Genomic DNA, 27766 nt, shown 5'->3' with positions numbered 1-27766 from the left:
CAATGTACTCCACCTAATTTTCCATTTTAAAGCTAGCTTCTGAAAGCCGGCCAGGGAGCTGGCAGAGAAGCTAACCATGAAATGCTGGTGAATTCAGTTTCTGGACTGGAAGACCAATGAGGTATTTTCAGGTTCATCTACCACTGTTCATATAATGCCTAAATTTCAATGAAGAGTAACTGGAATCAGATTCACATGGGATTTTAAGCTCCTAAAACCTATTTACATGCCTGAGCTCTCACTGAAGTGAGAGCTGAAAGTTACTGAAGAGTGGAAGTTAAACACCTAAACAGAAGTTAGTTTGGCGGATATTGGCCCTGTGCTTGTCTGGCTACAATGCTAATCAGCCCTTCCAAAGCTGGTGGACTGCTCTGAGATTAAGTTTTTATTTGATAACATAAACAAAAGCAAGTTCTTGGTAGAGAAAACACTAGCACAGTGCAAAGACTTATATCAAGTTGAAATTGGCCAGTAGAACTGGTTTAAACTAACAAAAACACTTTGTAGAAAAAAACCTTATTCACAATGCATACATAACTTAAGGGCAGCAAAGGACACACGCACAAATCTACTGAGAACAGAGAGGTTGTAGCTTTCTGTGGAGACTTTTGTGCAAAGCAACAACTACAGCTGCACGGGCCGCGAACAGAAGACTGTAATATGATATGGCATAGTTCCTAACGAAGTTAATAAAAAAAAGTCTGCCTACAGAACAGCTGCTTGTAGCTGGAGTTTGGATTAAAAGAACTGCGGCAGCCTAGAAGTCTGTTGGGTGGTATTAAGAGCATCAATAGGAGGAAAGTGAAGAACAAAGTAGAACCAACAGCAGTGGGCACACACCAGTAAAAGTCTTCAGAAAATAAAAAATAACTGAAAAGGAAATAAATATGCTGTATTGATTATCTCTACTAAATTTTGAAAGCTTAATTACACAAATGAGTTCCATGTGTTAAGCTGATAACCCTGATCACACTAAATACTAATCGAGTATAGAATGCTAACTTCAGGAGGACTCCTCATGATATAAAGTCCTACTCAGTATGAATAAGTACATCATGAATAGGACCCAAATTATTTTGCTAACAAAAAATATAAAAAACTGTAGTCTATTTTTCCCATGACTTGGGACTGACATTATCAGACATGCTTTAAAGGAAATTGCACCGTTGAGAGCACGTCTTAAAAGAGCCTCTCTGGACCATGTTTCTCAGTCCTTAGCACATTAGAAAACTCAGTCTCCAAATGTGGGATCTAAGTACTGAAAAGTCAAATGCAAATCTAGAGAGAAATGCACGTCTTTAAGCTAAAAAGAGAAGTGGTAAAAAGTTCAACTCTTAAATGTTCAGCTTACCATTAAACTAAAACACTGTCTATTTTTCAGTAAACATTGTGTTTAACCTGTAGATGCTATCCATGTCAGATTTGTACATATATGTCACCATCATTTCGTATATATTAATGCAGAGTTGACCTAGTCCCTACAAAAAAACCAAAAGTTCCTTTATCCTATATTATATTAATAATATATTTTTATCAACCTTCTTATAAAAATAACACCAGTACAATTTCATTGGCAGCAACCAAGTGATACTGCATTTTTTTAATGAAGATTTACGATCAACCTCAAAGCCGTTAACTTAAATTTGGACCAAATAATGAATCAGAAGAAGTAAAGAAATCCATATTATATAAAGAAAATTACATTACACTAATTAATGGGGAAAATTAGTCATCTTGGAAAGAAGAATTTCAAAGATTCTTATTCCTAATTCACTCTGCAATTTTTGGATTATTTTACTTACATACAATTTCAAAATGCGAACTTGCAGCAATGATTGAACATGTGAAACACACAGCCCTTTTCTGCCTAAGTGACAGGGGACACTGTAGCTCTGCCATTTCCAAAACAATGACTCTGCAGCAGGCTGATTCCTCAGGATAACCAGGGCAACACAGCTACACTGCACATCTTACTTGAAGCCCTAGGAACCACTTGAGGGCATGGGTTTAAATATTCTTCCAGTGCATCACAGTTATCTGTCATTTTCTTCACTACTTAATGAGGAAAATCACATAACTCCAGCTCAGAGCTGTCATGAACTGCCAGGTCCTGAGAAAAGGATTTATGGTGAGGGAAAAGGATTTATAGTGAGGGAAACAGCGTTTCCTAGGATGTGAAGATGTCTTTAAACTTGTGCTATGTTTTGTGCTTCTCAAAAGTCTTGATTTTTAAAAGCACACATTTTCCAGTAGGAACCTCCAAATTGGAGATAGAAATCCAGAACCTTTAGAGTGTTCCTTGTCCAGGGAGTAAAGACATTTTGTGCACATGTAACAAAAGATGATGCTAATTTGCTACCTCTACACCAAAAGACCTGAGAAACTTTCCCATCACCAATTCCGTTAGGCACTACTCTTCATTAGCAAGGCACATTTCCGTGTATACCTACAAGTTACTAATGGCCTGGAAAATGAAGCCCAGATTAAATTGAAAAATGCTTTTTGGAAAAATTTCTAACCATATTTCTTCCAAATGTAAGATACAAATGAATCTCTGTTTAGCAGAAAACAAATGGTAAGGACTGTCACCAGATTACAGTGGGGGCCTCAACCTCTTCTAAGACTGTGTTTAGGTATAATATCATGTATGATTCGCAGTAAGGGGGAGAAGTGGTCTAATTACTCTGTGTGTCTTAATAGTGCAGTCAATATGATTACTATTCTCAGAAAACAATAAAAAGTCTATAAAGAAAAATCTAAATGAAAAAATTGATAGCTGAAGTAGTTTTATTTTTATTATTCATGCTTTGGATATCCCCAAGTGGCTTTTTAATTGTTCCATTTTTATTGTAAACTGAATGACTGTTACACTTGTCCCAGATCTGTAAGTTAACTGAATATTCACAGATTTAGTGTGCCTTTTGGAGAAGTTTCCTACTATTTTATGGCTGTCTCTTGCTTCTAAAAATTCACTCAACCTTAATGAAATTTCATGTTAATATGTGAATTCTCTTGAAAGTAATCCCAGGATATCTGTTCAGTCATAAAATCCTAACTCATTTATGCATGTGTATGTATACTATATTATCTTTCATATTCCTTATAATGTATTTATTCACAAACTAATACTGCTACTACAAAGCTGACAACTTTTATAACATACTGCAGCCTGGCAGAGGTGGTTTACCATGACACAAAACACTACTAATCTCCTCATAAATTTAAGCTTCATGATCCATGTTTAATTGTACCCAGATATGAACAAATTTACCTCAAAAAAGGCAACTAATCTTGACAAGAATTTAAAGGTCAAATGCTATGCAGTGAGACACTGAGCCAAATTCGATTTCATTTTATGTCAGAAATAAATGCATTGTCAGTGACTCAGTGCTGGCTACATATTCTGTGACTAATCTTAGACCACCATAAATAAGAAGCTGACAACAGCTATAAAACTATTTCCATTCCCATCCATGAATCTCGAATTCCTAGTATCCAGTCACTACAAAACAATTCATGCAAACACACAGCTAAGGAAATGTCCTAATAATAACTAGCTTGTTGTAAATATGACTAAGCAACAACAAAGAAAGAAAAAGTCAGTGCACAGTTTGTGGCAAAAAGTACGTGTTGTAGTATAAATCCTTCGCTTAGGAAAACTCCCAGTGATAACACACATAAAACAAATGTTGTTACAAAATAAAGACTGGTTTGGGTTTTTCCCCTGCTAGCAAAACTCTTTATAACACGGACCATAACACACTGCCAATCGCTCCTTAAAGCACAGGCTTAATCCACAGCTTTCTCAGCCTTTCCTCAAGGACTAATTAATAGCCAATCCCAAATTTCTCAGAAACCCCAACAATTAACTTTCTCAGGTGTCAGGCTTTTTTAACACTGCTAAAAGCCTTTCCCCCATCCTTCAAGATGTGAAGAACCTAGGAAGCCTCCTGTTTCCCTGTTACCAGAGGGTAACATCCCTCCTATGCAACTATCTCCAAATCTGAACTCCACCCCCAGGTTCAGTCTTGCTCTGACTCTGAGGGTTGGCTGTTCAGCAGCCATGGTGTAAAAGAAAGCTTGGAGTGTTCTGCCTGCATTTGGGAAATGCCTGGAAATGCAGGAGCATGTGCATCTACATCGAGCACAGCAGCTCAGCTCACTACATTATTTCCATATAAAAGGTTGTGTAAGAGTATGTCATGTCTAATATATAAACAATGCCTTTGCCTATTCAAAATTGGATTTTGAGGCCTGCTGATGAACAGAAGTTTCTGAGCAAACAAGAGGATAGATGAACCAGGCATATCTTAGATTGCCAAGGCTCTGGACAGAGGGGTACCAGCAGGGATCACAAACTGGCAGCATTTGTAAGGGAACTGTTGATGAGGAAGCCAATTGAGACAGAAAATTTTCATCAGAAATGTGCATGAATGTGCCACGTAATAGTTCAAATAACAGATGTGGCCAGGCTTTGGTGGGATATCTTGAGGAGGGGCAGTCATCAAAGTACAACCCTGGCTATTTTCACAAGGTGGGCGAAATATGTCAGCAAGGGGCTTGTCCTGATTTGGAGCTCATCCATTTGATCTGGAACCAAAGCAGCAGTTCAGCTGACCACACAGGCATGATCTAGATTCATTCAGACATGCACATCCACAAGTCTAATTTTTAAGTGTGGAAATCAAGGCTCATAATGGGAAACCAAAGCTTTGCGGACAGGAGGGATCCAGTGGAGGTTCATGCCACTCAGAAAGCTTGCAATAGGAAAGTCTAAGAGTAAGGGTAAGTCTGATCTCCAAGTTCAATGTCCAACTCAAGTCTACATAGCTGAGCTGCTCCCCTCCATTTGTCATTCTGAATCCAAACCTTGTTGCTTAGATTCTTATGTTTATTATTTGACAGATCTGAGAAAATTCACCCTTTCAGTTGAAGTATATATGAGAATGAGTGCTGCAATTCATCTTTTAAGTTATTTAAAAACTTAGTAATAACGAATTACAAAAGCTAGGTTTGGTTTCGAAGCCTCATGGGGTACGGTTGTGCTCCTCCATCCCACCCTTGTGTTTTCTAATTATCCAGCTTTTCTGAAATAGAGACCTCCTCAACTCCATTGTATAAATTGATATCACTTAAGAGAATACAAAAAATAGCTAAATGCAGTAACTTCTCCTGTAATTTAGTAGAAAAGTGAAATATTATCTGGATGTTTCTTGCTCAGCATAATTATTTTTTATTTTTATATTTAACTATCACCAGAGAAGAAAAACATCCCAAGAAATCATCCCTGACTGGAGGACTGAAACAAGCCTTTGCTCCTGCATTTAGATTTCAGCTCCTCTCCACTTTGTTTAGAAGATAGGTACGTAGGTATTCACACAGAACTTACTCTATATTGCACAGAATATCATCTCCATGTTTCACATGTCAGGTGAAAACACTGCCAAGATTAGGTGAAGTGTGTGTGGAGAGAAAAAGGAAGACTGACTTTGGGTAACAACTTTTCACTTCAATGCCAGAAAACCTGTCTAGGTTTTTCTTTGGATTGGGCTCACAATTTTCTTTCTCATTTTCAAAAATCCTATCCATGAAAAGTTATGACAATGTTTCCTTGTAGAGGCTAAATTCTTCTCAGTTTCCTGAATTCTGACCAGCTCCATTGTCAATTAATTCATACCACTGTCAGTTAGTAAATGCAAAAAAAAAATTTCCACTCCCAAGAATTTTTCATACATACAGTCTCAGTTATGCTAAATACACTAGGAACAAGGCAGATATTATAAGACAAAAAATAATAGGTGATCATAAATTAAGAAAATAACTATTCAAACTCACATAGAAAAAAGGTGTTCTCGCCGTGCTTTTAAAAATGGCAATTTATAATCATCACTAGATGTGTTCTAAAACAGGAGAAAGAGGAAGCCCTACTTATTTTCATTCACTATTAGGGCAAAATTTAAACAATAGAATAATTTATCTGCCTGTATTGAAGCAGTTTTTTCATGCCTGCTTGTTTCACAGTCATCACTTAAATTAAACAAAAAAATTAATTTGAGTAATTATTTACCTTTTTCTGGAAGAGTACTGGCATTGCATATCTGTTCTTCTCCATCACCAGCAGATGTTGCAGCTTTTATTTTAATTTGATAAGTAACATTGGAAAGCAGATTTCTGAAAGTATGCAGTGTATCATAAGATGAAAAAATTGTAGAATTTCCTTCAACTGCCATGATATAATGTGTAATTATGCCGTTGGCTGAAGCAGGAGGGTCCCATTGCACTAGGATGGATTGCCAACTCGTTGCAATACAACGAATGTTCTGTACAGCATCTGGCACTTAAAGGACACACAGGCACCAAAGATTAACATGCACAAACAATTAAAATTGTAATCACAGAACAGTATCACTAGAGAGGCAGACCCAATATTCATAGCAAGAGTAAAATATCACAGTGTCAAATTTATATAAGCATATAACACAATGAAAGAACAAAAATATTACTTTGTCCTAATCAGATTGATCATCTCCAACTACTGTGAATGAGACAAATGTTAGTCAGTAGTAGTACTTGAGACAGAAGAGGCCATCTGTCTGGCTTCTTCCTAATTGCATGCTTCAGTTTTGTTTTCCCAACAAAACTTTTGCTCTTATTTTGCCCATGGTTTTTTAATACAGTGTACCATAACCAACAGTATACATACTCCATATGCCTACTCCATATACATAGCAATAACATCAACAGCAGAAGTTCTTTATTTATCTTTTTCCTTATTTATCTGTCAGCCATACTTCTTTCAGACACTATATCACACTTGTCTGTACAGAAATCACTGGGCAGGTTTCAGTGCTGTCATATCAATACTTTTAATTAGTGCTCCCCATTTATTTGCTGGTTCCAGCAGAAAAAAAATTTTAAATGCTCATAAAAAATCATGAAGATTGAAAATACTATAATCATGTTGAAAATAGAGCAATTATTTATGAACAATTGGTTAAAGAGAACTGAAGAAAGTATCACATGTATGGAATGTCAGTGATGGAATGAAACAACTGATGGATGACCGTGGCTCTTGAGGAGGACCACCTTCAGCTGCAGGGGTCCAGCAGCCAAACTGAACCAGCTCAGTGACAGTCCAGATTTCTGACAGTGTTGTAACTCTTTGCTACAATGAAAACCGTAACTTTTTCCCAGAACCTCTGCTTTACTGCTTCTGGAAAGAATTTTTAACTAGAAGCGTGATCTTAGCAAACCTATAGTCATCATATGGGATCTTTTTATTTTGGGGTCTGCTCCCTTTACTAACAGTGTAAAGGAACCTGGGAGCCCCCTAAGCCATACTTGCCCCCTGGGATTGGCAGCTCTTACAGAGCCTGGGGGGGCTCTGACCTGGCAAAGGAGCCACAGTTTTGCACAACAGCTAGTTTCACAAAACCCACAGGCTCTCTTTGGTGAATGTTAAGTATTTCACTTTTAGTGGCTAGCTTCCTTCCTAAAATAAATCATTAAAAATATGTTAAAAATTTCTATTTGTCTAATATAATTTCCAGTTCATTTGCCAATCTTTTCTCCAGCTGCTTTTGATACTGCTAATATTTCAGTTATTTTCACAGGGATCTGAATTACTGCTTTGATCTGCAAAGACGAATACCTCTCTAATTTTCCTCCCTTTATCTGTGTTGCTATTAAAAGATTTGTAGTAGCCATATAAGCCTCTCATTTCAGATGAGGACATTTTTAATTCTACACTTCCGACATCAGACTTCAAACCCAGTCTACAAATAGGAATGTGAGTTGGTGCTACACAGGCAAGAGACAATTAGATAGTGTTTAGGTTATGTTTTCTTTGGAGGGAAGAGGAGGACTTTCGTTCAGCCACACAAGGTAAATAAATATAAATATATTTGAAAGTGTCAGGACTGCAGCTTAGAAAAAGTCACATCTAACCTGATTCCATTGTTGTAAATTGGACAGCATTACTGAACTGATTGCCATTCCCAAGCTTGGTAAATGCAGAGACACTGATAAAATAGGGGCTGTATGGTTCTAATCCAGTAAGGTTTGCCTCATGGTTTGAACCTGAAATGTTCTTAAGGAAGAAAATATTATTAGTACAAAATTAATCTCTAGAAACATTATGGGCTTCACCTTGAACCTACTGAAATGAACAGATTTACAGCCACATTTTAACTCTTCCACTCTGAGTAGCTTTCAGTCAAATACCGAAAATTATTTCCAGCATCACATCAACCCCTCTTTCCTTCTACTTCCTTACTACGCCTCTGCAGTGGAGGTCATAGGTCATAGCTTCTACATAAATTGATGAAGAGTTTCAAAAAAAAAAAAGGAAAAAATAAAACTCAAACCCACAGTTCAATTCTTTGAATCTATATTTCCCAGACCATGCAAGGCATAGTTATTCAAATGTTGAGAAGACTTTAATAACAGAAGGGAAAGAGATGAATTTCAGCAAGAAATTCTGGGGAACATCTTGTGGGATCCAAGTTATGAGAGAATTATGGTACCTAAATAGAGCATTTCTATAAAAAAAATATTTCTGCCTTGCTGCCACAACCCAAATCTAATTTCTTGCCCATAAAACACTACAAAACATGAAGAAATGTAGGGCATAGCTGACATATCCAAGTGCTTCAGCCAGAATACAGTGCTTTCTGTATTCTAATTTAGTTTGAGCCTGCCTCGGACAGACAGATATTTGGTGGTTTTCATGAATGCTCAATGAATGTGCTTCCAAAGGTAGCTGGCTGTAGGATCCACAGCTCCTCTTTCATATGTGCACAGTGGCCTTTCAAACATTATGGAAGAAACTGGGATGATGCCAGCACTCCCTTCCAAAATGGGGAATAACAGCAGACCTCATTGCAGCAATGTCTTTTCCTGCAGCTTTTACAAGCATCCCAGGTGAATGGGGCTCACTAAAGTTTCTAAGATTGTGATACAATCCTGACCTCAGCTTGCTGCCTTTGAAGTTCATGGGAAATTTACTGTCCCCATTTCTTGACACTCAAGCAATCAGATTTAAACCTTGATCAAATTTTGCATATCCTAAAATTATAGATTTATAGAATGGTTTGGGTTGGAAGGAGCCCTAAAAATCACCCAGTTCCAGCCCTCATACTGTGAGCAGGGAACCTTCCACTAAACCAGGTTACTCAGAGCTCCATCCAACCTGACCCTGAACATTTATATAGCATCTACTTCGGTTACAATTTACTCAGTTATTCTTAGTCTGCAATTTTTTTAAATGAAGACCTCTGAACGGTTTTTACTGTTTTTAAGATGACTAGGAATTACTGCCTTTTTGAATCTTGAAAGTCCATAAGTACTTAATAGCTAAACAAAGGTAGCCACAAAGCAACTTTTGTCATTTTCTAATATCAGGCTTACATTAAAATACAAATTACGATTAGTAAACCTCATTGTTAATGAAACATTAGAAGCTCAAGGCATGTTAAAATGTAACAACTTTTCCTGTTTAATTTGAAAAATTGAATTATAGATATGGTGGGAAGGGAAGTAAACTGTCTTAACAAATAGGAATTTATAGGATCTTCATAATTCTAGAAGCATAACAGACATTTAAAATATTTGCTACATCTTTTTTTCCTATAGCATGAAAAATATTTTTAAAAATTATACATTCTTAATTACAAACATACCAAAAAAAAAAGTTTTTCAGTGTTGTTTTGATAAATCTTTAAATTATATCTCATAATAACACCATTTGACTGGGGACTTGGATCCCATTTTAGCCACACAGATTCTGCGGTGTAGTTGATAATGGTCAAATTCTCGGGTGGAGCTAATGGCACTGCAAAAGAGAAATGCTGCTGAGTTCCAAATCACAAAAAATCCAGGCAAATAAAACACTTTGGACATGCAGGAGAACATAGGTACTTTCATTAACATTTGCATCTGAACTCAAGCTAACAGTACTTCATTGTTATTTTAATCTTTTTTCTTCCTCTTTGACATGAAAAAAAATATATTAATCCAGAATACATGTTTAGTCAGCAAGGGATCTTCTTAGAGATCTAACAAATCTATTAATCACTTAAACATCCTCACTGTCAGAACTAAAACATTTAACAGAAGTCATATTATGTATGTAAGTGGAGTGCAATATACTTTTCTTCCTACAACTTATGTCGAGAACAACTCATCATATATTTGCAAGATGTGTAATTTACCATGCAAGGCAGAGGAGGTCCATGTAAAGGAGAACCATGTGAATATGTCAGAAATATTTCCATGTTTTATCATTTTTCAGTTTCATGGGGGGATGAAGAGAGATATACTGTTGGTTACTTCAAAATCCCTGACACTTTGCAAACCATAACACATTCCAAAGGCAAAAGATATTTCTCAAAGGAGTGATTTTTGTAATCCTGTGTAGAATGTGACCTCCTCTTGCACACTGTGGCAGGAGGAGGAGCACTCAGAAAATAATTGCCTTGCAGTGTTTCCTAATTCTGAAAGCTCTTCACTCACAGACCAATTGAAAATTAATCCTTCATATCAACTACTCTGATTCAATTGTTTACAATTGAATTTGCTCACCTGATTCATCTGTGTAGAAGTGAAGCACAGCAGATGGACCCGGTCCTTTTATTGTTCTGGCAGCTGCATAAATGCTGTACAATGTGAATGGCAGAAGGTCTTCCAAGATGATAAAATTATTGGTGGTAGAGAATGAGTTATTCCTTTCTGGCCCAAATAGATTTAAATCATAACGCACTATAATACCATTTGGCTTAACAGGAGGGTCCCATGAGAGCATAACTGAGGTAGTTGAGAGATTTGAAAATGTTTTGATTACAGGTGCTGATTCTGGGACTATATGAAGAAATAAGAAAGAGAAAAACAAAGATAATCTCAGAAAAATAAGAGTTCCAATGAAAAATTCTATTTCATGGTCTTAGAAATGTCCAACAGTCATTTATGTCACTGTGTAATAAAAACACTTTAAGTGAAACAAGAAAAAGAAACACAATTTTTTTTTCTTTTAGAAAGTTATTTGGGGTTTTTATATATTTCTTTAGGAATTAATAAAATATGTTACACTTACCATCTTCATCAGTTCTTATATGAAGACTTAGAGCATGCTGTTCAGAAGATCCCTTATCAGTGGCTGGTGTGATTTTCAGAATGTAATCAGTATATTTCTCCAGATCATCAAAAATTATGCTTGTGTTGTAAGTAAGGAAAGATAATCTCTTACTGGTTCCCAGTTGCATTAAACTTAGAGAAACATGAAAGAAGACTAAGCCATTTGGCTGGGATGGTGGAAGCCAGCTTACATTTACAGAAGATGAGGAAATGTTTTGATAGACCAGATTTTCAACAAAACCTTCTGGGACTATGAGAGATAATAAGCAAAAAATTAAATGCATGGATTATAGTAATAAAACATCCAAATCCCAACTAGAAATAACTGTTCAAAATATAATTAGTCTGAAAATGTCAGTTGTAATATTTTTTACTACCTTTAAAAATAATTTGTGTTTCAAAAGCAAAATAGTTTAAGGCATATATGAATAATAACTTCTGTTAAATTTGTTTGGGAAAAGAGTCTTAATGAAAGCTTAAGACAATAATTTTATTTTTTGTATCTACAGAGGCCTGTGCTCTCTGTTCTTAGTATTTCAAAGACTAAGATCAAAACGCCTTCCTTGCAAAGATTAATATTGCAGCATTAAAAACCATGCAATCATATTTTTTAACTTTGCCATCATAACAGTAAAATAATTTTTAAGTTAGGGAATATTTAATAAATATTTAATAAAAAAGCATGGATATACAATGAACACTAGAAAAGTTATTAACTTACTATCCTGATCTGTATACACATCTATTTTTTCACTGGTTTTGTTTCCATCTCCAAATGCTGTGCTTGCAGTTAACCACAAAGTATAATGGCTGTATTTTGCCAAGTCATCCAGCACTACAAATGGAGACACACTGACGTTGTTGTCATTACCATAACTTGTGAAATTCTAAGGAGAGAAAAAAGAGAAAATTTTGCCACTTAAAATGTTTTTTATTCATTGATTTCTAGTTCTAGTTCCCCGTTTAGCCATCACCACCACCAGCAGCAGATATGATTCACCATAGTACTCAGAAGACAAACCTGTGCTTTGACTAAAAATGAGTACTGATTTTTTCTGAAATATTCAACTGTATGTTTATTGTTACTCCTTGTAGGTACTACAGAGTACTTAATTGGCTTCTCCTGTTGTTTGTAATTGTTGTGTGTCAGTTCACAGATTAAAACTGTATTATTGCAGTGTGTTAATCCATATTTCATCAAGAAAATGACAAAAAACCGCAACATCTGCTAATTGTGCACATTACATTAATCACACATGACTTGTTTGATTATTGTTAATCAAATCAAAGAACTTCTCTCTCTTTAATCTGTTTTTATGAGAGTAGATTTTGAACTTAAAACTTTCAGTGGCTGAGATGTCACTGCACCACTTTATCAAGTGCTCCTTTGCTAGCTGTCCCTTGCAATAACAACATGCAATTATCTCTAAGGAGATGTCTATAGCGAGTGCACCATGTTAAACTGAAAGCATCAAAAGGATGTTTTTCCTTTGTGTAGTTACTTGCTAATGAAAGGATAGCAGCAGAACCTAGTCCCACAGTCTTTTGAATTGTATAAAAAATGTCATTAATACCGTGACTACAGCAATAAGTTAGTGCTTCAGATCAGCGCCTCTAAGGAGGCTATTCCTGTTTAAAATCAACCATTTTGGAAGATGAAAAGAAAAAATATAAAGTATATTATTTATGCAAGTTCATCTATGGCACGTAAATGAATGTGTTGAATCATCCACTGCTTTACAGGAACCTGACGTAGATGATCCAACACAGTTTGGTTCATGGTTTGAAAACTGTTAAGAAGTTATATAGCCCATAAGCACATTCAGCTCAAGCATTGGGTAGGAAGTAAAATCTTCACTGCAGATTCAAAGAGCCTTAGCATTCCTCCCCGGCAGCCACATTGCCCCCCTGAGCAGATGGCACGGACAGCACTTTTTAGTCCTAATTTTTCTGCATAGCAACATTGTCAGAGTGAGCTGGATTTTGCCCAACCCCCTGATGAATTCCAGCTCTATTTGGCCTGTCCCCTATTTTTGGTGTCAAATCAAATCCACACTCTCCACTTCTTTAAAATCCAAGTTAGCCTTCAAGTAAATGTTTTTCTGGAAAAGAGAGGCTGTGAGAGCAAATTTAATAAAGCAGGAGAAAGGCAACAGAAATATTTGGGTATTAAAATTCAGAAATACCACATATAAGCACAGGCATGCTAAAACTACATACTGAAAAATGGTTTCTATTTCTCACGAGGAAAGCTCCTACTGAAGAAGTCACTGTGATATGCTGAATCACACATTTGAATCAGTACTGTGCAAACTGATAGTTCAGCAAACAATCTTGATATCTGTCACCAATACATATCAATTTATATATCTAATGCAACACTTCACCATTTTTTTGTAAGGTCAAAATATTTAATTTCTTTTTTCAGAAAATAATAGGTGACACTCTCTTTAATTTCCCTGAGATTTTTATACCTGTATCTGAAGATCTAGTTTTGCCTGCGGTCAATAGTACTCACGTAATATAAAAAAATTAAATAGTTTGTTTGGAAATGAAAACTTAAGCCTTTGCTTTAAATGCAGAACAGAAGCTGCACAAATTGTGAGTAAAAATTTTTATATCCACTCCTCAACTGACTATAAGCACACTGTTTGCCCAATAGATTAAGTCAATATCAGTCAAAATACAAAAGAAAATCCACCTTAATATATGACTTTCTTCTAGAAGTAGTTTGGATTTCATACTAGCTCCACACCAAACTGGAAAAGGCTGGAAAGAGCTTTGTGTTACATTTGGTAAGTTAAGATACAGGAAACAGTGGATCAAATTCTAAGGTATTTAATTAAACTTTCTGATACTCAAGCAGGGTATGACAGAAAACATAATCTGCCCAGAAAAAGCATTATAATACCCTCTTGTTGTTACTATTATTATTGTTAGCAATCATTAGTAATTTGTAACATCTAATAATCAAGGTTTTTTTAAAATAAGACCTTAAATAATTACCTGAGTTTTCAAGGCAATTGTCAAGTTGTCAAGGCTACCATATCAAGTTTTGATCTTAGATTTAATGGGAGTTTATTGGTATGAACAGCTGAAAATTCAACTCTTAGATTAAAAAGACCTTTACAATTTAGCCAGCTGTCTGTCAGTTAAGGACTCAGTGAACCAATGTGAATATTATTAACAGCGTTTTGGTGGATCAACAAAAACTATTTTAAGAGGTAGTTCCTTTATGATGAGCCCAAGGAGTGAAGATATCTCAAACTACTTATGTGACAAAATATTAGGGGAAAAAAGGAACACATAATTAAGAGTAACAGTGAGCAGGAAGAACTGTGCGGGTACAAACTGAGAAAAGATGAAATTTGTACTAATTGTACCATGGGGATGGACACTATAGGAAGTTTTACAATTAACTGTGGCTGCAGATGAAAGCAAACAGCTTAGGATCTTTGGCTACAGCTGAAGAAATTCTTCCTTCTGTCCCTTTCTTCATCCATACATAAAAGAAGTTTTGACATAGCAAAGTATCAGATTATTAAAAGCAGCTAAGTGCAAGCAATACACTCAAGCCATGAAAGTGTCAGCAGAAACTGGTATCTTCTTCACCTCAGGAAGTGGCAGATATTTCCAGTGACATAAAGCTGTAAGTAGCTGTATATGGAAAACATGGTGATGCTCTTCTTCACTGTTAACCTTTTACCCCCGTTCTGTTTTCTTCTTTAGGTTCATTGTATTGCATTCCTGTTTTGAGTTAGAGGATCACTTGACTCTGGAATCAAGGATACTTGATTCTGGAAATCAGGTGAGAGTGGTGACACTGTGAGGGCTAATCCAAACCATCCTTCAAGGAACATAATGCTCACTGTTCCAGTAAAAACCTAAGTGAAGTTATTTCCTTTTTTGTCTGCTGTACCATTCTGAGACCAGCTTTTTTAAAGTTTGCAGAACATTGTAGGGAAGTTCCCCTTCTTATCCCTACTTTGGTCATACTGGTGAAAGAAAATGTTTGATTGTTAAGTAATATAGCACACTGTTTGCATCCCTTATCTGGATTCCAAGGGTAGACCAAGTTGACTTTCACTCCAAACAGTCATATTAACTTTGCTTGGCTCGAGGTAGAAGCTGGATGATTTGGGGTCAGATACTGGGGTCAGTTGCTAGAAAGAACACTGGCTTTTTTCTGTCCTTGCCCCTGGTTGCCCTGTTGGGTTTGTCAGAGCAGGACAGCTTTCATCAGTACTGAAATTCCTACACTGGGGAAATTTATTGAAGCATATATTTATGTTTGTAATTAGCACCTTTCCTACTTTCTTGCTAATCAAAACACAAGTATATAGACATTGAATAACATAGCTCATTCAAGTCAATGATTCTATCTTTCACAGATTGATGTTTAGCCATGAGATGATTATTTCCTTAGAGTCTTTGATTTATTTCCTTGATAGGACTGAGAGTATGGGAAGTATGACTGCTTCAAGAACCAGGCAAGGCATTGTGGAGCAAAACTTGCAAAGTTCCTACTTCAAACAGTGAAGGCTTGAACTATAGGAGCCCAGCAGCATCACAGAGAAGTGATGTGAAGAAGAGGTACAATGTCATGTTGTCTGTGAAGGAAGTACTCTTTGTCAGCATACATGTCATATCTTTACTGCACTGGGACAGGGTACATGCACCAAGAAGTAGGTTTTCCCTAGACCTATGACAGCAGAAGATGAAAGATAAAGCTGAATTGGAACCTAGCCTAATGTAGGTGATGGTTTCTTCTAGTTGGCTACCAGTCATCCCTCCCTCTCTGACACATTTTCTTTTACAACTGTCAGCATCCCCATAGAAACACCCCACTCATCTACCAAAATCCTTATATCTAATCTCCATCACTAAATATTTCCTGCTGCTATTCTGGTCTTGAACCTAAGGTCTGAGCATCCCAGACCTTCTGACTGGACAGCTGCAGTGTTATTTTTCATGTAGAGCAGCAAAGAAAAGAAACTATACATTATTTTTCTGACTAGTGAGGGTACATAAATTTTCCCTTTTTGATGGAAAACTCAAGTTTCTGCATCACGTCAAGGAGCAAACTGTATATTTTATCTCAGGTGGCTTTTATATTTGGGCATTTTTTTCCCTAAACAAAATGCTTCATTCTGTAGCTACTAACTATCTAGTTTTAACATAGTAATAGTCAGTGGTTTTCATGAATGAGGTTTTAATATGCCTGAACATTTTGAGAATGTGTGAGAAGTGAGGAGTTGAGACAACAGAAGAGCACCAGTTTTAGTATGACTTTTGTATCTATTTCAGATTATGAGAGCATTGGTATTTGCTTGGTATTCTTCAGCAAGAGTGTTTATTCAGGCATCTAAAAGATATGGTTTAAAATTTGGACCTCTGTCACTATGTCCTGACAAAGAAGCAGAGAATGGCTGCCAACAATGTGAAAATGTGAAATGTGAAAAGATCACCCACTTTTTCAATTATCCTGTATAATTTCTCAGACTAAAAATAAAGTTTGGTTAAACATAAGCAGAATGGTAACCTCAACGCAGTCTTTCAACAGAGGATTCTCTTTTCAAATGTGAGCTATAGAAAACTTAGCAACAGATCCTGCGATTACATGGTTATACTTCTAAGTTACAGATAGTTGTAAGCTACATGTGTACATACTCATGCAGCTACAACTGTCTGTATATATCACATATATATATATATAGTCACATATCAGGACTTTCACACATACATTTCTCTGTTGTAAAAAGAGTATTATAAAATATCTGAGAGAAATGAATTGGGTTTTTTTCACCTGTTTGAAATCTGTCTTGCATCCACGGGAATGCCAAAGTACACAATAGGACTGCAGTGTAGATATGGTAGTTGCCATGTTAAACACTGAACAGACAGGATCTGAAGGGCAGAAGGAGTTAAAAGGAGCAGACAGATTAAGATTTGATCATGATTTGAGAGATTAATGTTCATATTCCATGGGCAATAAGAGACAGATGCAACAGCAGCTGAAACCTCTCTTCTGATGGCAAAGGGATGGGATAAAAATCAAACTCAAAATGATGAAAATGGTAGTTTCCACACACAGAAGTAGAACTACTGTCAGCACTTTTCTCCTGACAACACATAATATGCCAAAGAAGCATTAACTTCCACTTGGGCCACCATCCTTTCCTGGCCTAATTACATCACACCATAATAAAACTGGACCTTCACCTTGCCAGGCCAATGCTACTGCTCCATCTTCCCTATATTCCTCCTTTATTTCCAGAATCCTGGGCACATCCCACAAGAGCTTTATGTGCCTCTCTCAGTGTGTCAGGTGGGTCAGCTTCACCTTACTCATTCATCTCAGAGTTGCACCTTTCTAAAGGCAGGAATAGTCCAAGTCCATAGTCCTCCTCTAAATTTGCTTGAGATGTCCTTCATAGGATGGGCTAGTTCAGGTGATGCACTGATGTAGAGGTTTGTCCAGAGATTTAAGAGAAAGCTGTTTCTATAGCAGTGTGTGCAAACAGAGTCTATGTTCTGAACTGTAGCCCTGATTTTAGTCTCATCATTATATGAATTCATGGCACAGTCCTGCTTGCACTTGAAACTATGCAGAGCCTGGCAACTGCATACCTTCACAGAAGTGAGGGAAGTGTATACGCTGAAGTGTGTCAGCAATTATTCACTTACAGGTATTTTTAACATTTGTGAATACTTTTTCTAGTTATTCTCATAAACGTGAATACCTCACCTTGGATATATCTTGATCATAAATTTATGCAGCCAAGATTATTTTCCATACATAATTTTCTAAATGAATTTGTATTTCTTTTTTTTATTCTGTATGTGTAAAACCTGTGACCAAAAACTTGTACAGGAAGCTTATTTCACTTATAAAATTTCTGTACCATAAGATATTCACAGAAAGCAGAAGAGAAAGACTATATATAATTAATAAGTGCAGTGCATGATTAAGAATGAAAGCGGCAACAGCAAATAAACCTAAATGAAGGTGTATCACTAAAATATTATTTATAAAGTTTTATTTGTCTTTTAAGCTTTAACTTCAGAATATCAATAACTTTGCTTCAATATACTCAACAGTAATTTCCTTTCGAGAGAAAGAAAAATATGGAAAAAATGCATTCCCTACTTTCACATTACCTTCATATTTTCAAAACTATACAAACATGTATTAAAAAGTAAAACCAGATCCAGAAATTCACTCACATTGATAGATTAGACTAAAAGAAGCACTCTTGAGGGTGTGGCATGCATGTAGTGGATCTTGAGTCTGTCCACACACATATGAAGTGTACATAAATATTAGCTGTATGTGTGCATACACACACACACATATATATATATATATATATGTACATATAAACTTTGCATAATGGAATATTATACAAAATCTATTATCTTTAATGCTTAACAATATGAATGCCCAGTGAGATGCACAATGTAGCATATAGGATTGCAAGACATGCTTCTGTCTTTTTAAGTTTAAAAACTACATAATGATGAAAGAAATATGGAAAACATATTTATTGATAACTATAAAACTGATTTAACCTTCAAGTAATTATTAGAACATTTCATTGACTTCTACAAAATAATATAAAAATAAGCTTACCTGTGTGAATATTCCCGAATTGTTTTTGAAATAAACTGAGTAGTACAGTATATTTCCATTAGGCTTTTCAGGAGCAGACCAGAACAGCATTATTGAAGTGGAAGTAAGGTTTATGTATGTAACATCTTTCGGTGGATCACTTGGTGCTGGAAAAATATTAAGTTTTAGCATACCTAAAGCTTTTGCACCTCAAGATTTTGTACACTTTAGTACCTGAGGAACATCCACTACAGTAGATTTTACAACATCCTGTGGCAAATTAAATGTATTTCTAATTATAGTATAGAAACAGCTTCCCGAAACAATGAAATAAAACTGTATATGTAAAAATTAATTTTTAAAACACTTTTTCAACCATATTCACATTTAACTGCATTTGTAAACAGATAAGAGTTTTCTTATAGAATTTGGCCTGCACTTACTGCTTTGTGCACATAGAAAATCTAATTTGCAGATGTGGAAGTTGACTGAGTTAAATATCTACACTCCAAATATAGTTAGTAGGGAAAAAAAGGGATTTGTTTCACAATACCTAAATTTAAAGCCTTTTCCTCTCTGAATATAAACAGAATTTAGGCTTTCAACTCATGTAGGTAAACCAGATACTTAAGCTTGAACAGTGTGATAATTTCTCTTTCTCCCTCTTTTCTCAGCCTATTAAATATGCAGGAAGACCTCTGTAAGCCTTCTTCCTTCAGTCTCTCCTCCTATTTTATAAAGAATACCAGCATATGGTTCTTCTCAATAACACAGTAATGTAGGAAAATTAAATTCAATTCCTTAAGTGAGCTTAGGAGAATTTAATTCTGTATTTTCCACCATCCAAGAAAGTGCTCTACAGAACATGCAGTAGAGTACTGAACACTGTGAGTTATGTATCTGTCCTGCTTTGTGCTGCTCGAGTTTGTGTAAAGTATTAAAACATTAATTGGGGGGGTAACCCTAGGACCTGTTCCTTAAAGTCTGTCCCTAAAAAGTCAATTCATGTTTTCATACTAAATTCAATAGCAACTGTCAATATCTACAGCCTGATGATGTAGACAGACTTTGGAGGGATGGCTCAGATAAATGCAAATCCTTCCAGTGGTTGTGCATTGGGGAATTGTTTATATTCATGCAAGGTGATTCTGAAGTATGCCTGCATACTATTTTGGGACAGATTATAACAATATGATTGATGGAAAAGCAGAAGCAAAAATGAAACTGAATAACTTTCAAAGCACGGTATATTATATGATCATATAAAAGTCACTTTCTATGTTGGAATTGTAAAATAATTAAAATGGAATAAAGAAATCAGTGTACACTTATAGTGTTCATTTTCAAATTAAAAATATTTCAGACTTGAGAGGGATACTCTAAGAAGTATTTTCCCTATCACAAGCTGTGCCGCAGCTGCTTAAAGTAAGGATTATTAAAATATACTACAAAAATACTTTGATTTATTTCAAAGTTTAGAATGAAGTTGTTTGGATCTTCTCTGTCCTGAAGAGAAATGCTAATCTTTTTCTTAGTAAATTAATATAAATACTTATCATAATTTTATAGGTCCATAGATATATGCATATACACAGAGCCACGCAGACAGGAAGAATGTGTCTCCTTCACTGGTCAAATGTCAATTCCACTTCAGTGGCTTTATTAACTTAAAGAAGGCTGACAGAATTTTAAGGCTAAATGAAAATAAAGGTTCCTAGTTTATTTATGCTTACCTCCTTCAGAAGTTCTGAATGTTATGGTATCACTTTTTATGTTGCCATCTCCAAATCTCGTACTTGCTGTTAGGTAAGCACTATACTCACAGTTATACTCTAGGTCTGTGAATTCCAGGGATGTTTCCGTTACATTTACACTCCTCTTTGATGTTTTATTCCTAAAGAGAAAGTATTTTATTAATTATATACACACACCATTTCTCTATAAATATATAATTATGGCATTTGTTGCAAAAATGAAAAATGCAATATTGTGTTAAATACAAGTAGTTTAGGTTTTTAAAAGAGGCTGGGATAAGTTTTTGCCTTTAATGATGAAAAGCTAACTTTGTGACATCATAGTAGTTTCTCTGTAGTTTCTTCATTTTGTTTCTTTAAAAAAAACCACCCCAAAACCCCACAGAAATATGTTTGCAAATTACATCAACAACGGTTACATGAAGTATTAAGGAGGAGAATTTCTATCTATTAACTTCTTTCAAATGGTTATGTGGCACCCTTGGGAAGGACACAGTAGGGCATAACTAAACTGTCTCTCTGGACAGGAATAGCGAAATATAAAAAGATTATAGCAGGGAGCATGCCCTACTGTGACTCTGTGAAATTGGTCAGAAGGCTGAAGTTATAAATGGAATAATAGAAGATGATATGGAACAGGAATTAGCTGGTGCTGAGTTAATTCTGGTGGAATGTAGCAGAGGATCAGAATGGAACTCCAGTCAGGTCAAAACCCGCCTAGAAAGACTGTAAGATGTAATATTAATAAAACACTGTATTAGCATGAGGTGATTATCAGAAAGTAAAGGAAGGTACAGAAATAGCTAACGTGAACTGGAAAAGTCTTACATTCCTTGTAAGGTTAACATAATCTTTTAAGGAAAAAAATGGAGGAAAATAAAAACCAAGCATTCCATTCCTTCAAAGATTTCTGTCTGAGTAGGTGTCCTGTGTCTCTAATAGGATTTTGGACAAAGATGATAAATTGATAAGTAAAACCAAGTATCTTGCTTCAGGAATAAATGTGAAGCTCTTCAAAAATGACAATGTGTTCCAATACTAAAAACAAGAAAAAATTATTCAAAATTACTAGATTTTGATCCTTTGATAACGGACTGTCCCATTAGCAAAGATCACCATCTAATATATCTGAAATAAGGTTACATTAACAAACAAGTGGAATGAGAAAATGTATAAGAATGAAAAAAAAATCCTCCATAACTCTCAGATTTTGAGTGGAATGTCACTTGACATGGGAAACACTCTTGGTAACAGAGAAAGTTAACATCTACATTTTTCCCAAACTTCTGACATTTTTAATAGTCAGTAAAATTTACAAGAGATTGCAGCTGCAGTTATCAAACTCTATACAAAGAAAGACATTTTTTCCTGGATCTTTGCCCAAGGTATTCTTAGTGTGGAAATACATATCTGGTTATAATTTAAGTGAGAAGAAAATCCACAGCTTAGTGTTGCAAACATTTCTACTCTGAGTAACTACATTCTTACATCTGAGTTGCCAAAAAACATTTTCACAAACAGGCACAGAAAGAAAAACAAATGCTTGAAGTATTTCAAGGGAAGTTTATTTTCTGTTTAGAAACAATTGAGATTGCAATAAAAAAAAGAAAACACTGATCAAAGTTAATGCAGCCTTTACAGACAGTGAGAAAGTATCTAGCAGAATAAGTTAAGCCAAGAAATTTTACTGAAGAAAAATAATATAATGTTTTAAATAATGTTTTTCAAAAATTCAGACAACACATATTCTAAGAAATTCCGTAATTCCACTTGACAAAAACAGGTAGCATATTTTCTTAAGACTCTGTACCTCAAAATAGACCTAGTTAACAAGTAACTCACAAAAGATTTGCAGGAAAGGATAATACCAAAACCAATAGCTACATGCAAGTTTAGCAATTTTGTTAATTGTACCTTTAATACTCTAAAATTGCATTTAGGGAGTATGAGCTATTAGGCTCAAGGAAAGAAGAAAGTTCTTTTACTACTTGCCAGCACCCAAAACCACCTTGTCCTCTGACAAATTCCATGAAATATAACTGAAAACATTGCAAATATCACCCTTTCTATTTTATTGCTTGTGGATTCTTGTTCTAAATCAACTAAAGAAGGGTTACCAAATTCTCTGTAACTGTTACAAAATAATGAAGTGAAGTGAAGGAACATTTATTTAACAACTGTAGTAACCTTCCTCTTTCTGCTTTACTCAGAAGCACTGGGATTAACAGTCTACTCCAAAATATATAGAATACCTCTCAAGAGTAGCAACTATATGGCACAACAATTTGGCTTGTCGAATCTCTCCCTGCAGTGCATTTGATGAAACTGTATAGACAACTCTTTTAAATATTTAAAATTACTCTCCTTCCAAACCCCTCTCTCCCTGTCAAGGAAGGAGTGAAGTTATGACCCCTTTGAAGGCAAAGGGAATTTTTCTCCAATGTCCTTGCCTTAACATGATACCTTAAAGCCTCTCTAAATTTAGACATGGCACAGCAAGGAGAGAGAAGACAGAGCAAAAAAAAAATATGGGGCAAGGCTTAGAGCCAGAAGTCGTGTGGTTGCTTAATTGCAATATTTAGAAAGAAGGATCATTTAAGAGTTTGGGTTTTTTTAAATAATTCTGGCTAAATCTTTTCTCACAGTAACAAAAGCAGTGAGTTGTGAGGGAATATAAGGATGAAAAGTTGTACAACTTGAAGCCTTTGAACACAGCATGTATCAAAACCACAACCCTTATAATGAGATAACTTTCCTATCTTGAGGACTGTCATTATTTTAAAGTGCAACAAATATTCCTAGTAGAGTAGAATTAACAAGAGAAGACAAATTCAACTTTTCTGGAAAGAAGAGGTTGCTCCTGTTCACTTTATCATCAATTTAACCAGAAATTATAGTTAAAATAAAAATATCAGTAGTGACTGAGGCCAAACCCTACTCCAAAACTGTCAAATAACAATAAAATAATGTAAGGTCAAGAGTTGTATGCCCATAACAACTGATGATTTGCACTTCTGGTTCACATCTTATACACTTCAGTATTTGCTTCCTGCACCTTAGTAGTGGCAATAAAATGGTAAAGCATAAATGCAATAAATTAAAAGTGATCAATAAAAACTGTTTTCACTCCCAGTAGAAGTTTCAGATCTTTGGAGAGATGCCACATTGCTAAAACAAACTATGTCTTGCAAGGAATAGGACAGAAGCTGCAAGTTTTAAAGTGACAAAACTCCTTTGTAAAGGTGAAAAAATATCACAGGATGATGTCAGGGGGAAAAAATAATAATAAAAAAATATTAAAAAAACTAGAACACAAATGAAAAGTGTCTGTTAAAACTGCTTGCTTCTATGAGTGTAATAAATACAAAATATAACAGTAATCATAATTGATAGCGCATAAAAAATTCTGAACATGGCTTTTACACTCTGACTACAAAAGGAGGCAATATTTCTCTATTTTAAGCCTATTTCAAATCTCCTTGACAATTCAGTATGGACCCTGCCTTGCATCAGGCCTAATCAGAATATAATGAAAATAGGCACCATACTCCAGTTTAAATCTGAATTCACTTACTGTAGCATAACCTTTGGAAAAAAGCTGAAAATGTTCAAATATTGAAAGTGTTCCCCCAGTTTTTGGCTCCTCTGAATTTGCATATAAAAACGTCCAGTATTTTAAGTGCTGGATGAATATGTGCTGTCCCAAAACATGCAACCAACATATTGTGTAACAAAAACCTTACATTCCTGATAGGTTACAGATTAACATTTATCCTCAGAACTACTTCCAGAAAAATCTTACCAGACGTAAACTGTGTAATAGAGGATAATTCCATTTGGCTCCAGTGGAGGTTTCCATGACAACTTCACTGTGACACCCAACAACTGTTTTACAGAGAGGGCTTGTGGAGGAGAACTTGGAGCTATAAAATGAGAGAATAGGACACAACATCTTGTTAAACAGCTAAGGTCGGTGGGATACACAGCATCCTTAAATAGGCTTTGAATTATTTGTCATAGAAAGTTAACCTTGTACCACACTGGTACAATACCCATCAGCTAATGTTAAGGCACAGCTTCTTTTCCTTTTTCTGACAGATGATAAAAGAAGATTTTGCATGGTGGTGTTAGAACATCTGTTTCTGTGATTCAATGGTAAAAGTACTTCATGAGAAAACAGAGCAATGGCTAGGTCACAGTGATTCACCTACTGCCCAAGTACATCGCTGTAATTTTTTCCCCTTCTAATAAAAGCAAGAGCTTTTATTTTTATAGATATGAACACATGTAAAATACAGCATAATAATTCCTCTGAGGAAAAAAAGGTGCTGTAAAAAACTCTACAAAGTGCCAAAAGGTGAAAAAGTGGATAAGCATGGCATTGAGAGATGAGAAAATTGTGGGACACTAGACAGCAGTAAAATCTATTCACTCCATCAAAAAAAAGGACCACATTCATGCATTTAACATGTCACAAGAGCAAATGAAAAGATAGGCATTCACCGAGATCCTTAAAATTCATCCCTAGATGACACCATATCCCAACTCTTTTGGGAAACATTGTAAATAAATCAAAATGTTAGACATCATTTGGCTTTGTTCTAAGGTTCTTATTAATTTTACTGAGGAAAAATAACTAATGCAGTCATGAATGATACTGCTTTATTATCAGCATATTGTTGAGAAATTAATCTTTATCTTCATCTTGATTCATGGACCTATGTATCTCTATGAAGTAATATTAGAACTATATTTGCTTTTCTCAAATTAAACCAAAGAGCATCATGCACTAAAAATTCAGGTCATAGCTGTAGTCATGCATGAAAATTGAGAATATGAGCATAACTATTAGCAAATCTATGAAACATTTGGTCTGAACTTTGGAACACTCTGTTCCTGTGAATACGGAACATGTGGTGTATTATAAATATTGTTGTTTCTCACTTCTTGTTCCTTTCACTGTCTTGAAAGTTGGCATAAAGGCTTTATAACTCTTTATGTTATAGAAAAACAATTATATTTGTCATGAATAATGGGTCATTGAATTCAGTGAGTGTATTTACCAGTGAAAAATATTGATAGCTGTATTTTATGTTTTACTTTACTCACAGCACCTAAATTAAGATTTTTGCTATGATTTTTTTTTCAGGATTACCCTCAGAATCTAGAAAGGTGACCAAGGATAACTTTGCATAACAACATTGTGTACTGAAAGTACAGCTATAATTTTAAGGTTCCTCTGCTGATTTGTGATCTAGTGTAAAAATTAGCAGGATTTACAACAGCTGTGTTTTACCCTCAGCCTGCACACGCCCCAGCTCAGTTTGGAAGTCCAGTGCTACAGATGATGAACTTTGAGCATTTTCATAATAATAATAATAATTTCATATCTATCTATGTGTACCTGTACATGCATCTGTTTAGAATAAACAAAATATCTCCCCCAAGAAACCCCACAGAAATGTCCCTGGACCATTCAAACTGCATTTTTGTGGTTTTCCCTTTCCCCAGCTCTCACATGACTGAAAAACCAAGTATAATATTTAATTCTACCATGTCATATATTGGATTAAAATAATATGACTAAATTAAGATTCTTCAGAGTCATAAGATATTGCTAAGATCAAAAGTCCATGCACAGCAATTGTAGCATTTCATACAGCTTTTACTGATAAATATATAAGTAGATAGATAGGTAGATAGATAGATAAACATGTTTGTGTGTAGATACATACATACAGATAGAGACGAAGAGACATAACTGCCAACAGAAGTGCATAAATTTAAAAACATCTGACACGAAGTGTAAGAGTAAATTAAGAATGCAGGTAGAAAATGATGCACTGAAACTTCTGTTCTGACTTACCATCTTCATCAGTTAGTATATGCAGAGGTGAACTACGAACGCCCTCCCCCATTGTGGTACTAGCAGACACTTCTACAGTATATTCTGTATATTTACTTAAATCTAAACAAAAGAAGAATAATTCAATGAAACAACCATTCAATGGGACAAATTATTTATTTTAATGGACTGTAAGTATTTTTGAAGTGGGGAATAAGCCTGTCACACTGATCTGTATCATTAGAGACTGAAAGAAGCATTGGGAAGGCTTGGAACACAAAATACTTTGCAAAAGAAGGGGAAAAGCCCTAATTGCCTGTTTTCACTTCATATTCCTAGAATGCTTTGCAGTTTGTCCTTGGCTCTACTACGAAAATGTAGCAGTGAAGGTACTGAGCTCCCAGCATTAATTGCTATGCCATGCCTCAGCAATAATGACAGAACTTAGGAATAGATGCAAAGGTGAGTGGAAAAGGAAGATTTTTATCCAGAATAAGATCAGAAAGATATGCAGGTGAGTTGAGGGTTTACTTTGTTGCAATGACAGGTCTGCAAAGGTATCTATTGAAGTTCCTTGTACTTTAAACATCTAAAATACAGTGACATATATGTTATACTCTATACCATTCAATGCCCATTTCACCACAGGACTCAAGTTTTTTCTCAGGACAGGGAGCAAAAAACTTTCTATATCTCTGTCTGTTGCACACTTCTTAGAAAAACTCACAGTTGCCATGAGTTCCAGATCATTATATACTGGCCTGTAATACGCAGTGTCAGAAGAGTAGTGTTTATAACTCTTTGCTCAGTCCCATTGGTCCTCGTGAGATATATTGTGTAGGCCTGTATGATTCCATTAGGAATGGATGGTGGAAAAAAAGATAATTCGATTTCCATGGATGAGATGTTTCTGTAGGTTATGTTTTCTGGTGCAGAATCAGGAACTAGAAGATAAAAATGATAGAAGATTTCAGTCAGTTTCATTGATGTGGAAAGAAATTTTATAAATTGGCTTCAATGAAAAACATGGTAAACATTTGGATTTATATACAAATCTTTTATTAAATACGTTGTAAAAAAGGCTGAATTTGAAGATCAAAGACAGACACATACAGTACTAACAAGGTAATTTAAAAAAAAAATAGAAATCATCTAAATTCAGCTTCATTGTTGTCATGGCTGTGCTTGGCCATGGACCCACTGATCCAGTCCCTGACTTGCATCCAGTCCCTGCCTGACGTGGCAGCCCAGCCTTAGCTTGGCTCCCCCACTGCAGACCTGCCCCACTGGCACTGGGCTCTGTCTGGCTTGGCTACTGTCACTGAACCTGTGAACTTTCTTCCCTGGCTTGGCCTCAGACCTGCCCCATCAGCATGAGGTGTTTGGCACTCCAGACTGGCCCTGGCTGCCACGCCTTGCCTGCCC

The 27766-nt window shown here is 35.6% G+C and overlaps 1 protein-coding gene across 1 annotated transcript in view; it reads right to left on the bottom strand.

Annotated features, from left to right (window-relative positions):
* PTPRQ (protein tyrosine phosphatase receptor type Q) overlaps window positions 1-27766 on the bottom strand; it is a 98131-nt gene that overhangs the window by 50038 nt on the left and 20327 nt on the right. The window contains exons 15-25 of the mRNA XM_062492511.1: window positions 27103-27285; window positions 26363-26464; window positions 24299-24419; window positions 20476-20636; window positions 18764-18909; window positions 11852-12017; window positions 11090-11380; window positions 10582-10857; window positions 9681-9832; window positions 7948-8089; window positions 6068-6337 (exon numbers count right to left, since the gene is read on the bottom strand). Of these exons, the coding sequence (XP_062348495.1) occupies window positions 6068-6337; window positions 7948-8089; window positions 9681-9832; window positions 10582-10857; window positions 11090-11380; window positions 11852-12017; window positions 18764-18909; window positions 20476-20636; window positions 24299-24419; window positions 26363-26464; window positions 27103-27285 (2010 nt within the window). The remainder of the gene's footprint in view (window positions 1-6067; window positions 6338-7947; window positions 8090-9680; window positions 9833-10581; window positions 10858-11089; window positions 11381-11851; window positions 12018-18763; window positions 18910-20475; window positions 20637-24298; window positions 24420-26362; window positions 26465-27102; window positions 27286-27766) is intronic.

This window comes from Cinclus cinclus, chromosome 4 (genome assembly GCF_963662255.1).
Source record: "Cinclus cinclus chromosome 4, bCinCin1.1, whole genome shotgun sequence".
Classification (NCBI taxonomy): Eukaryota; Metazoa; Chordata; class Aves; order Passeriformes; family Cinclidae; genus Cinclus; species Cinclus cinclus.
This window is presented reverse-complemented; position numbering and strand designations above follow the sequence as displayed.